We start from the raw sequence: 13,895 nt of genomic DNA on the forward strand, positions 1-13,895 counted from the left end.
TCTGAGTACTAATGTCCCCTCTTTTTTTTACTGCCAGAGTTGCAAATGAATATGAATATTATGGAATTATCAGTAATTAACTTTCTTATCTCCATTAACTGATTGATAGAATAAGGGGGAGAAAAAAATTCAAGTACTGACTCCTATTTTCAAATATTCATGATAAAGTTTCAGTTTTTTTAATGTGTGCTTATAAAATAAAATCTAGGAAGAATTTATATCCATTTACCAGAAGTAAATCAGATGGAAGTTATTTACACTTATATTTGATTAGTTAGGTAAAGGTAAAGGTTTCCCTTGACATTAAGTCCAGTCGTGTCCGACTCTAGGGGGCGGTGCTCATCTCCGTTTCAAGTCAAAGAGCCAGCGTTTGGCCATAGACATTTCCATGGTCATGTGGCCGGCATGACTACATGGAACAGCGTTACCTGCCTGCCGAAGCGGTACCTATTAATCTACTCACATTTGCATGTTTTTGAACTGCTAGGTTGGCAGGAGCTGGGACTAGCAACGGGAGCTCACCCGTCACGCAGATTCGAACCACCGACCTTCTGATTGGCAAGAACAGCAGCTCAGCGGTTTAACCCGCAGTGCCATTGAATCCCTATTTGATTAGTTAGATATGTGCAAAATATAGAAAAATATTATTTTTAGTTGTTTGTGAGAAACAAAAATCAAGAAATAAGTCAGAAAGGATGATTTGTAAGATGCTGAAAGATGGTTTTAGAGGTGTCCTTGAGTCCATTCTGTATGTCCTCAGTTTTATTATTATTATTATTATTATTATTATTATTATTATTTCTGTTTCTACTGAGGGATGACATCTTTCAATGACAGTAGTAATAATAATAATAATAATTCCTCATTGTAATGCAACACACACACACACAGTATTTGTGTTTGTGTGTGTGTTTGTGTTTGTCTGTGTGTGTTTGTGTATATATATCCCTATTCTACTTTCATGAATGTAACTCTATACATCAACCCCAAAGACCTTAATAAAGACATTATTGCTACTGTTGCGAAGGCAGCCTGTTTTGCTAAATTCCCACCACTATCTCTTTCACAGCGAGTATAATAAAATTTAGTAAGCCCTTAGATCATTTGATTTTGTATCCTAACTGTATTCTCCTTTGGTTCCTCAGAATGTCTCAAATAAATGAAATAAATGAAATGGCCAATCAATCCGGTCTGGCAGAATTCCTTCTGATGGGATTTTCTGACGACCCTGTTGTTCAAATTATGCATTTTGTGATTGTTTTCTTCATTTACTTAACAGCCATAATGGGAAATGCCTTCCTTGTTATCACAGTGGCCCTGAACTGCTCCCTTCACACTCCAATGTATTTCTTTTTAGTCAACTTGTCACTTTCAGACATTTGCTTCATCTCAACCACCATCCCCAAATCCTTGGCCACTTCCTTAACAGATAACAAAGTGATTACCTTTGCTGAATGTGTTGCCCAAGTCTTCTCAATTTTCACCCTTGCAGGTTCTGACCTTGCCTTGCTCACCATCATGGCTTATGACTGTTATGTGGCCATCCGCCATCCCCTGAGATACAGTCTAATCCTGAACTGGGACACTTGTATGCAAATGGCAGCTGCTTCCTGGCTCACCTGTATGATCCATGCATTGCTAGAAACTGTAATTGTATTTCAGTGGAAATTCTGCAGGTCGTATAGGATTGACCAATTTTTCTGTGATGTCCCTCAGTTACAGAAGATTTCTTGCACTGATACAAGTACTAGTCAAACACTGATTTTTGTGACAGCAATCACTATTAGCTTACTTTGTTGTGGCATTATTTTTGTTTCTTATGGCTACATCTTCTCAGCTGTGCTAAAGATTCGATCCATTCAAGGTAGATACAAATCCTTCTCAACCTGCATCCCCCACCTGATTGTATTTTCTTTATTTCTCGGTACTGCTTTGTTTTCTTACATGAGACCAAAAGGTCCTTCTTCACATACTGTATATTTGCTTTCTGCTGTTTTTTACACAGTTTTGCCACCATTACTGAATCCTATTATTTATAGCTTCAGGAACAAGAACATGAAAGAAGCCATGTGGAAAATAGGGACAAAAATTGTTTATTTCCTTTCTTTAAAAATAAAATGATTGTATAGGCTGTATTTTGCAAACGTAAGTTATACACTCTAGTTGAGAAGTTTTTTTGTGCTTCTTGTGATTTCCTTAGCATGATTTTGCACTTCCCACTGCAACTTCCTCTCGTGTTCCTGCTAATATTTTCAGTAACCTTTGAAGCTTTTTATAGGGGATATTAAGGTGTATGTGTGCTGGTGTTCAGGAACAATTTCTGTGAAGTGACCAACTTCCATTACTTTTTTTTCTTTTTTTCAGTCCTCTGTTCTATCTGTGGTTTAGAATCCTAATAGCCACACATATGAAAGTCATGGCATGATGCCTTTAGTAGCCTAAAGTGATCCTCTCTATCATTACTTCACTTTTTCTTTATTTTTCCCTCCATAATATATCCATACTATGATAAATTTGCATATTGTACTGCATATTTATTTGCTCAGATAATCTGTCCATATTCTAGAGACTATTGTACATAACATGCAAATATGTCCATTATACTGACTATATTTGAATTTATTTTTACTAATATATGTATTTCTATCCTGTCTGCTCTTTAAAAGCCCAAGATACTGTATTTTATTACCACTACCTTTTTTTTTTAACTAAGAGAAACAAAACTATTCAATTTGCTAGATGTTGAGGAATTTAGATTTTTTCATTTCTTTACTGAACATTGATTTTTACCTGGATCTATCCATTTCTAATCCAGCTATCAACAGCACCATATTTCCTCTCAAACAATAATAATAAAAAAAAAGATGGTATGAATTGGTATCTTGCTTCTTAGTCCCGTTGCATATACATTTAGCATATGTTGATGATTTCTTTTTTTAAAAAAAATCATTTATTCAATTTCTATAGCTGCCCATCTCAGCAAGTGACTCTGGGCAGCTTACAATGATAAAAACCATTAAAAAATTAAACAATTACAATGAAAATAGTTACAATACAAAATAAGTATACATGGCTGTCAAGTAAAAAATGTAAGATATTAATACAACCAAGAAACGGGACCATTACCACACTCGGGGGCCCAGGCCCGGGCACATAACCAGGTCTTCACAGTCTTATGAAAGGGCAACAGGATCAGGGACACCCTGATCTCTGAGGGGAGAATGTTCCAGAGGGCAGGCACTACAGCTGAAAAGCCAAGCCCTCAAGTCTCCATCAACCGACATTCTTTGGCTGACGGGATCCATGCATGCCCAATCTACCAGACCAGATTGGATGGGTAGAGACAGCTGGGAGAAGGCAGTCCATTAGGTAACCTGGTCCTAAGCCATGAAGGGCTTTATAGCACCTTGAATTTCACCCAGAAGCACACTGGCAACTAATGCAGCACCCATAGCAGCAGTGTTACATGTGTTGAATATCTGACTCCACTTACGACACATGCAGCTGCATTCTGTGCCAGTTGAAGATTCCAAACGCCCCTCAAGGGCAGCCCCATGTAGAGCGCATTGCAGAAATCCAGATGGGAGGTCACGAGGGCATGAGTGACAGTGAGCAGTGCCTCCCGGTCCAGGAATCGGCACAACTGGAGCACAACCCGAAGGTGTGCAAAGGTCTCCTAACCATGGCTTCCACCTGCTCTTCCAGCAGGAGCCATGAGTCTATGAGGACCCCCAGATTGCGCCCTGGGTCTGTCTGGTACAGTGCAACCCCATTCAGGACCAATGATGGAAAAACCTTGTCACCGGAAGGCCCACAAACCCAAAGCCACTCAGTCTTGCTTGGGTTATGCTGAAGCCCATTGCACCCCATCCAGACTCTTACAGCCTCCAGGCACTGGGTCAGGACATCCATGCCATCACTTAGGCAGAGAGGGGTGGAGTTATAAAGCTGGGTATGGTCAGCATATTGATGATACCTCACCCCAAACTGTCAGATCACGTCCCCCAATGGCCTCATGTAGATGTTAAATAGGAGAAGGGAGAGAACTGAGCCCTGAGGCACCCCACACAGCAGAGAATGTGGGCTGGACCTCTCCCCCCTATAAACACCGACTGGAACTGACCCCAGAGGAAAGAGGAGAACAAGCACAACACTGTGCCACCCACCCCAACTCTCGAAGCCTGTCCAGAAGGATACCATGATTGATGGTATTGAAGGCCACTGAGAGGTCCAGGAGAGCAAGGATGGTCACAATGCCCCCATCCCGCTCCTGCCAGAGGTCGTCTAAGAATGCAATCAATGCTGTCTCAGTCCCATAACATGGCCTGAAACCTGACTGAAAGGGGTCTAGTTAATTCGCTTCATCCAGGGTTCTCTGCAGCTGCCATGTGACCACTGTCTCCACAAACATCCCTAAAAAGGGGAGGTTGGAGACTGGACGAAAACTATCTAGGCTGGTTCGTTCAAGCAATGGCCCCTTGAGTTGAGGATGCACCACCGCCTCCTTCAGAGCTGGAGGGACCACTCCCTCTCTCAAAGAGGAATTAATGACTGCCCAGACCCAATCACATGCCTCCTCCCAGGCAGCCTTGACCAACCAGGAGGGGCATGGATGTAATACAGAAGTGGCCAAACTAGCAGCTGCAAGGGCCTTGTCCACTTCCTCAGGTGCAACCAGATCAAACTCCACCCTGATAACCATGCCAGACTTTGCCCCTTAGCCTTCACTGGCCCTGCCTTGAGGCTGGAGTCCAATGAGGAGCGGATGCGAGGAACTTTACCTAATTTTGACTAATGCATTCTTGATTTGACTGGGGATTGGTGTACCCTTACCTCAAGAAAACATTTTTGTACCTAACCATATTGGACAACCTTCATCCTGTCTTTCCCTTTTAGGGGAAGGGAAGGGAAGGTTTTAAGGGCAGGTTGTTAAGAAGATGGTTATACTGCATCTTCAGAGAATCCTGGAGGGAGCAGATTATCTGGAGATTTCTAGTCAGGTTTCAGGCCAAGGTTTTTGACCAAGATAGCATTGAATCTGCTTGTGGATGACATCTGGCAGAAGTGGGTTGGTGATGGTGTGTTCATCCTAAATTGCCTTAACCACTCGGTGGCTTTCAATACTATTGATTATAGTATCCTTCCGGACCGACTCAGGGGTTTGGAAGTGAGGGACAATGTGCTACAGTAGTTCTTCCTGCAGCACCAATTTCAACTGATGTTAATAGCAGATGGAGAAATCTAGCCCAAGGCCTCTTCTTTGTAGAGTTACTTTCTTTAGATACTTTCTGTTCAGATACTTTCCCTGCTCCTGTTTAACATCTATATGAAGCGACTTGGTAAGATCATCTAACATTATCCTGATGATACTCAGTTATCTATCTCCACCCTGCGCTGACCAAATGATGCAGTTGAGTGCTTTCTCAATGACTGGAGGCTGTAGGGGTTTGAATGGGGAAGGCATCAACGGAGTGGCACTGAGTTTTACGGCCTCCTGAAGCCAGTGGTTTGCCATTTTGGTTCTGTTTGGGGTGGTACTACCCCAAACAGAACCAGTGCCCAAATAGAAACAATCTGGGCATTCTCTTGGACTCATGGCTCCTGTTAGAGGAGCAAGTGGCAGCCAGGGCAAGAAAAAACTTTTGCAGAGTTATATTTGTGGGCCAACTGAACCCTTTCTACATTGGGCAGCACTACTTAGTTTGGTCATGCCTTGGCCACATCCTGAGCAGATTACTTCAATGCATGGGCTAGTCCTTGAAGAACATCTGGAAGCTTCATCTTGTCTATCATCAAGTGTTATCTAATGAGACCTAGGAAGTGAGCCTTTTCTGTTGCAGCACATACTCTCTGGAAGACCATACCTCTTGAGATCTGGTTGACTCAATTTCTGCTGGTGAGCAGTTTTAGTAACCGTAATTCTAACTAGCTGCAGATACAAAGGTGCTTGTGACATACAATAAATACATGATATAACTTACACTGGGAAGTCCAGAAGTACTATTAGGGTTCCATTTCCACTACTAGGCACTTTGGTTTACAGGAGAAGGACAACTGACCACCTGGCTTCCAATGAGGCATCTGCCAGTGTAATGCCTGATCTTTATCAAAGCACTGTTCAGGCATTTACATGGATGCCTTATATACATTGATATATTAGTCTTTTGGAAGGCCAATAGGTTTTTTGTTACATGTGTTCAATGGTCTTTCAAAGGATGAGTTCATCTGTCTGATAAAGTATAAAAAGAGCAACCTATTGATTTTAATTTGAAAGGAGGTGTACTATGGTTCTCTCCCAAATGAGTGCATTGCTTCAGCACTTACCAACTTGAAATAATTGGGAGCTGGCTGATATTGACAGAGACTCTGCTAGTTTCCCCTTCCAGTCCAGATCCGGAAGACTGGTAAACTTCTCTATCACTTATACAGTCATCTGGAAGACTTGTAAGCCATTGTCCAAAATAGCTTAGCTTTTCGTGCAGTAGAGGTGGGCAGGAAAAAGTAGAACAGAGTAGAGTTCTGTGAAGCTGCTCCTCCTCCTCCTCAACCTTTAGCTGGGCTATATTTTGATGTAAAACTTCCAATCTTACAAACGACTTGTACATCCCTCTTTAGAAACTCCCTGGTTAATAGTTTACAAAGCAAAGCACATCTGCACTGGTGATGCCACCCTTGGGCAACTTGAAAGTAAGGCTGTAGGTGAGATCACTGAGTCTAGGGACTAAATAGAAGCATATTATTAAGGATGAGCAGATGGATTTTCCAGGCTTTTTTTTCTATTCTGCAAAAAATATGGTTGGCCCTTCACTCTGAAATTCTGGGAATAAAAGTTCCAAATGGCTCTGAGACTCTTGGCATGTGTCTTTATAAAAAAAAAAAAAAATCTTACTAAAGCTATTCATAGTGATTTTTTCTTGCTGGACTCTCGTATGCTTTAATGGCCTTGACAAAGGTATGGTTATCATCCCTGGTACCCAATCCAACCTATCTACCCTACCACTGTTTATTTTATCCATTCATCTTGCATGGCTTTGAATGGACAAATATGGATGTGCAAGCATTTTAACGTAGAAATATTCCAATCACAAAACAGCTGCTGTGAGTGTTCCATGCTTTTCAAGCTCAACAAACCTGACAAAACCCAGACATAGAACCACCTAGATCTGAGAAAGGCCTTTTTATTGCTTCTTATGGGTAAAAACATAATATTGCAGGAAGCCTTGTAGCAAATTACTATAATTAAGGCAGTCTTTTGGAAACTTTTTTTTCCATGTCTTGCATAACAGGGTTGGGATACCATTTTTCAAAGCAACAGAACTCCTCCGTCTGTTCTCACTTTCTTTAACAATATCTGAAATGAGTGTGTTTCCATATTTTATTTTGACGTTAGAACACAACTTGGTCATTTTGAGTTGTTTGAGTGAATGGAATGCTGCACTTAGCTATTTCTGTGGTTGATAGTTTGATTACTGTTTATAACAATTTTACTAGCCATCCTGTAACACAAAAATGTGATAGAAACAGTATTTTACAGTAAAATTCATCTCAATTCAGGTACTTCTGTCATCCCCAAATGAACTTTTAGAAAGGCACACTGGATTGGCAGAAACTGATAAGTTGTTCTCCTGCTTTATTCCTTTTTCCTAGGCCATATATTTCAATTATGATTCCTTTTTATTTCAACTTTGGCATCTATGCATTCAATGTCCAAATAATATCAGTTAAACTTTGTGGATATTTTATAAGATAAGTATCTGAAGTTATCTTTCAGTCACTGAGGAAGAAGAAGAGGAACTTGATTAATTTAAAGGCCAAAGTCAATCTGAAATTGACAGAACATGCAAGTAAGATGTGCTGTTTGTGATTAGAGGTTGGAATGCCACTGTACAGTATTTATTGCTCCTCAAATATTCAGATTATATCATAACCCAGTAGTGAGCATTTGTTGTATATATTAAATTTTCAACTGTTATTTTAGCCAACAAACCTCAGCAAGTGAATTTTTAGCAGTTAAAATGATAAGTTTGAGTTTATCAAAATAGACATGAATCAGATAACATTTGGCTAGTAGTAGATTTGACTGATTTGTATAAAGACGGAAATGACAAAGATACAATTCTATTGCTTGAAGTAGAAAAAAATAACTAACAACCCAGAGTCCCCCACTGGGGAAGAGGGGCAGTAATATAAATCTAAAAAAGAAAGGAAGGAAGGAAGGAAGGAAGGAAGGAAGGAAGGAAGGAAGGAAGGAAGGAAGGAAGAAAGAAAGAAAGAAAGAAAGAAAGAAAGAAAGAAATAGTGATTCATAATATTTATAGGAAGAATCTGTATGTTATCTTAGCCAGGTTCATAAATATCTCCCACCCTAATTTCTGAAACAGTTTGTCTTTAGGTAAAATCTGAGCCCACTGGGATGAAAAAGGCTAACTAATTTCTCACCTTTAAACTTTATTTTAGACTTGTGCCATCAGGTATTACTAAAGTTAAAAATGAGTGAGATGGATATGGTATATACTATTCTTCTGTGAGCAAGAAAAATAGTATACACCTTATCCATTTATAATATACCTGGATTACATTTAAAATCCAGTCCCAACCCACAAAAGTGAGAAATATAAAATATTAAATAAAATAATGCTACAGTGATAAATTAAAATGAATCTCTAAATCCCAGTCAGTGGTCATAAGGCATCCTAGAATTTCCTTGATGTCCCCTATGTAAATGAATAAACGAATCAGGTAATTGTTACTGATTATATTATAAAAAACAAATGGGAAAAGGTGAGGCAGTTTAATGAAGGGGAAAATCTCCCAATTTAAAGAAAGCGTCCTAACAACCAGGAAACACACTGAGACAAGGAACTGGTCTCTAATATTTATTACTAGTACTTAACAGGAATCCTAACAAACTGAAGAAGTGTGGGAAATATCCAGACATATAACCCCCAAGGGTTAAGGCGGTCCCGATCTGTGTCTCTTTGAATGGCTGAACAATTCCTCAGTGCTACACATGCGCTTGACAGTCTGGATGGGAGCCCCCTGCTCGCCATCCTTACTCATGACAGAAAGGGGAAAAATCAAGGAAGGGGGAAAGAGAGAGAAAGCACATAGCCATATAAATATGACAATTCCTAATTATTCCCTTTGAACAAGATCATACGCAAATAAATACAAATGAGTATGTAAGAGCCAAAGACGAAGAGGCCTAACAAACCGAATACAAGCATGCCTTTTAATCTAGTATAGTAGCTTCATGATCTCTGCCTGCTCTATATGAAAAACGTCCTGCTTCATGGAGACAATTAATGTACTGCATTCCTATTATATATCCCAGCACAGGAAACCTAAATTAAATGCTTCTATCAATGCCATGAAAATAAAATGAATCAGTAGTAGAATGATGTCAGACTAAAAGTGGAGGTCTCACCCCAAAACTTCTGCAAAAGATCACTTGAAAAAGATATCATCTGAGTAATTCCCCGCTTGTTGAAAGGTGAAGGGTCCCCTGCACAAGCACCGTGTCAGGTCTCACCCTTTGGAGGGATGCCTCTTTCATGACATTTTCTTGGCAGACTGTAGCGGGGTGGTTTGCCATTGCCTTCCCCAGTCGTCACCTTCCCCAGCAAGCTGGGTCCTCATTTCACTGACCTCGGAAGGATGGAAGGCTGAGTTGACTTAAATGCAACATTCAAAACAGAGGGGTGGGGGCCTACCCTATACATTAGACTGGAAGAATGTAGGCATATGTGTGGGTGGAGGATTGCTAAAATTTAACAAGAATGTTACTTTAACAGAATGATATATTTGTCAGATTAGGAAATTCCTTTTCATGGTTGATGTTAATTTCCACACAGCTGCTTGAATGTCCTTGTTCCGGAGGCTATAAATGATGGGATTCAGAACGGGAGGCAAAACTGTATACAAAACAGCAGAAAGTAAGTCTACAGTGGGAGAAGAAAGAGATATTGGCCTCATGTATGAAAACAAAGCTGTAAAGACAAATAAAGAAAAGACAATCAAGTGTGGAATACAGGTTGAGAAAACTTTCCATCTGCCTTCAACAGATGGAATCTTCAGCACAGCAGAAATAATAAAGCCATAAGAAGCAGAAATGACTCCAGTAGTAAATGAATGCAAAACAAATGCAATTATCCAAATCAAAATGTGGTTAACTTTTGCATCAGTGCAAGAAATCTTTAGCAACTGAGGAATATCACAGAAAAACTGCTCAATCTTGTTTTGCCCACAGAAGTTTAATTGGAAAGCCATGACAGTTTGAAGTGATGCATGTACCAGGGAACTGATCCAGGAAGCCACTGCCATTAGGTTGCACATATTCCAGTTCAGGATGAAACTATATTGTAAAGGATTGCAGATGGCAATGTACCGGTCATAAGCCATGATGGTAAGCAAGGCAATCTCAGAACCTGCACAAGTCAAAACTAAAAAAACCTGAGCAACACATGCAGGAAGAGTAATTACTTTGTTACCTGTCAGTGAAACTGCCATTGATTTGGGGACAGTGGTTGTGATGTAACAAATATCAGTCAGGGACAGGTTGACCAAAAAGAAATACATGGGGGTATGAAGGTGGTGGTTCAGGATCACAACAATCACAACCAGAAAATTTCCAATTAAAGCTATTAAGTAAATGGATAGAAACATGACAAAATGTAGAAGTTGTATATCACGGTCAGAAAAAAATCCCATGAGAAGAAATTCTGTCACGGTAGATTGGTTGGACATAGTTCTTTCAATCACTCTGGACAAAAACAAATTATGATTGGAGGTTAGTAGGGGGAAAAGATGAGGACAGTGAATTGATATTCATATCAATTTACTGCTACACTGCAATTATAAATCTTTATTACATTTTAAAAAGACTGCCAAAATACCGAATTTGGATATCATGTTCATCAGAATTTCCCATCAGAAAGATTTCTGAGGTTGTAAATATATCCTTTAGATATATTTGCATCATTGTAGAAAAAAAGGGATTATAGTAGATTACAAACCACAATTACTGGAGGAAATTTAGAAGGAGGAATTATAGCTATATATCATTATTAATGCTTTTATTATTATTTATTTGCAATGCTTTTAATTAGCAGTATTAGTACTTGTTATTTATCTATAATTATAATTGGTGTTAATATAGATTTAATTGTCAAACATAATTTAATAATGCCAAAAGTAGGAGGAGACATTATTCAGATCAGGAAGATGGATGTTTTCTCATCCAACATATCTTTTCTTTTTTTCTATAGTGATAGCTACTTAGATAGCAAGATAGCTAGACAGATATACATTATACTAAAGTAATATAAATAGAATTCTGCAAAAATCTTCTGACCTTTAGGGTTCCAAGAAAAAAACAAACTCTTACAAATTTGGCTAAAATAAACTATGCATGCAGATGAAGGTTTTTTTAATAACAATACGTTTCTGTAATCCATCCAAACAAATAAAATCTGATCCTCCCTCCCTGTCTTCCTTCCTTCCTTCCTTCCTTCCTTCCTTCCTTCCTTCCTTCCTTCCTTCCTTCCTTCCTTCCTTCCTTCCTTCCTTCCTTTTTGCAAGGGAAAGTAATCTCTATTTCTCTGTATTCTAATTTGCTACTGTCAGGAGAATTCATGCAATTTAACTCTTACAGAATTGCCGGTGGATGTCTTTTACAGAGAGATATAGGATAGCAATAGGATAATGAGAAGGCAAAGGAGAACCAGAACTGGAAACAGGAGCAGTGCTCCTTTTTTATTATAGTCAATGACCAGTTCATAACACTTTACCTACATAAAACTGATACTAATTAACCAATTAAGTAAACAAATTAATTTAAAAAAAAATCCACACATCTTACATCTAACATGAAAAAACAAAATTCTACAAATCCTCCTGACTTTAGATATGCATATATTCTGTAAAACTTTGTCCAACCTGTCAAGCTCATCAACATTCAGTGTGATGACTGTTAAAAAGAAAAGCATAGTATTGCAAGCTGAACATCAGAATTACCTATCTCAGTTTTGTATCAAATTATTATTAGATAATATTATGAGATTTCTAATATAATTTGTTCAAACAATAAGAAATCCAGTTGATCACATATTGTATCATGAGAAAGCAAACTTTAAATATTTGCCATCCTTTCTTTAGTATCATATTACTTGGATTCAAAATGTAAGTAATTTATTCCAGCTAATAATTCTGTGACCTTTTACCTAAGCCCAGAAATATTTAGTCTTTATTTCAGGAGTAAAACAATATAACCATAGTTCATCTTGTAATATTATGTGTGAATTATAAATAGCCAACACTTGGCAAGGTGTTAATAACTGATGTTCTACATACCTGGAATAAATGAAAGAGAATTGTACTTACCTTTCACTTCTTTTGCCGAGTAGATGACTCTGCCAATCTGTCTAAGTATAGATGCTGTGTAGATGTTTCTGCTTTGCAGAATGAAATGATGTCATCTCTGTTCTCTGTAACATTTCAAGGAATCGCTCCTTTGCGACCACTGTAAATCCCATATTAATGTAGAAAATTTGACTTTCCCTTTCTTTCCTTTTATATTGGAAGACTGGTTGTTAAGACATAATATTTAACAGATGGCTGCAGGTTGGTGTTCTTTTAATATCTCCTTTATCCAGAGAGATTCCCTCAGCCACTTCTATTGTGCCATTCCTGCTTCTTCAGAGTAAGCGGCAGCTGTTTCCAGGAAGACCTTTGCACAGGTTTATCTACTTTACCAGTTGCACCCATTCCAGCATCAGGAGGCCAATCAGATAATCACTTATACCTGGTCACCTCATGATTGTATTGTATTGTTGTAATATCCTTGACATGGGGCTGCCCTTGACAATGAGCCAGAGACTACAGCCAGTCCAGAATTCAGTGGTGCAGCCTATTATGGGGGGTTGGTTTATGTTCTCATGACCCCACTGTTCTATGAGCAATAGTAGTTACCAGTTGGCTTCCGGTACAATTAAAGATGTGAGTTATCAACTAGAAAAGTCTTAATGGCATAGGGCCTGGCTACCTGAGGGATCACTTATCCAAGTGTTTCTGCCTGTCTGGTGAGATGAGGCAGGGTGGTTATGCTCCGGGTGTCATTGACTAAACAGTGTCATCTTACAAGACACAATAAATATGCCTTGTCTGTTGCGGTGCAAGCCATCTGCAACGATATCCTCTGAAGAGATTCATACAGGTCCCACCCTAATGAGATTTAGAAAATAATTAAAATCTTGGTTGTTCTCCCAGACCTGGGGATAGGGTGGTTGTGGCATCTCTTATAGCTTGATATTTTTTACTGGTTTCAGATTGGTCTTCTGTTCACCTGTAATGGTTGCCTACTCCAAAATACTCAGTCTCACAAGCCAGAGCTTAAAGATAACTGATTTATTATAGGAATAGTGTGCAAATACAGAGAAAGCTGAGAATGAGCAAAAGCGCACCAAATACAAACTAAAAACCCTTGCTTCCAAACCAATCCCGCCCCTATCCCCCCTTAGCAACCACCCCCTCCCAGGTGCTAGCAACCGTTACCCACATCGGCCTGAGAAAGTAACCTTGAACAGAGTTGCAAACCCAAACATACATTCCCAAGCAGCAAGATAAGAAACAAACAGAAACGGAAAAATACCAGCTAGCCTGGAGGCCTGTAATACACGGATCAGAGGGGTGACATGTGAAATGTTATGATGTTACCAGAACGTTGAAACAGTGAACGTGACATATCGCCCCCCTAAAGAAAATGCTAAGGGCCCAGCTTGGCCGGATAGGCATCATGAAATCTAGCAACCAGGTCAGGAGACCGGACATCGTGAGCGGCGACCCATTCAGGATGGGGGAAATGCTTCCTACGGATGAGATATTGCAATGTAGAGCGC

At 39.3% G+C, this 13,895-nt stretch overlaps 2 protein-coding genes across 2 annotated transcripts; one reads left to right on the forward strand and one right to left on the reverse strand.

Moving 5' to 3' along the window:
* Window positions 1–1,161: 1,161 nt before the first annotated feature.
* On the forward strand, window positions 1,162–2,121 carry LOC134496568 (olfactory receptor 14A16-like). Its single transcript, XM_063302289.1, has one exon. The coding sequence runs from the start codon at window positions 1,174–1,176 to the stop codon at window positions 2,119–2,121; it is 948 nt and encodes a 315-aa protein (XP_063158359.1). The 5' UTR covers window positions 1,162–1,173.
* A 7,686-nt stretch (window positions 2,122–9,807) lies between these two features.
* Window positions 9,808–10,755, reverse strand: LOC134496569 (olfactory receptor 14L1-like). The gene has a single exon (XM_063302290.1). The coding sequence runs from the start codon at window positions 10,744–10,746 to the stop codon at window positions 9,808–9,810; it is 939 nt and encodes a 312-aa protein (XP_063158360.1). The 5' UTR covers window positions 10,747–10,755.
* Window positions 10,756–13,895: the final 3,140 nt, after the last annotated feature.

The sequence above is a fragment of the Candoia aspera genome, chromosome 4 (assembly GCF_035149785.1).
Source record: "Candoia aspera isolate rCanAsp1 chromosome 4, rCanAsp1.hap2, whole genome shotgun sequence".
In the NCBI taxonomy this organism is placed as follows: domain Eukaryota; kingdom Metazoa; phylum Chordata; class Lepidosauria; order Squamata; family Boidae; genus Candoia; species Candoia aspera.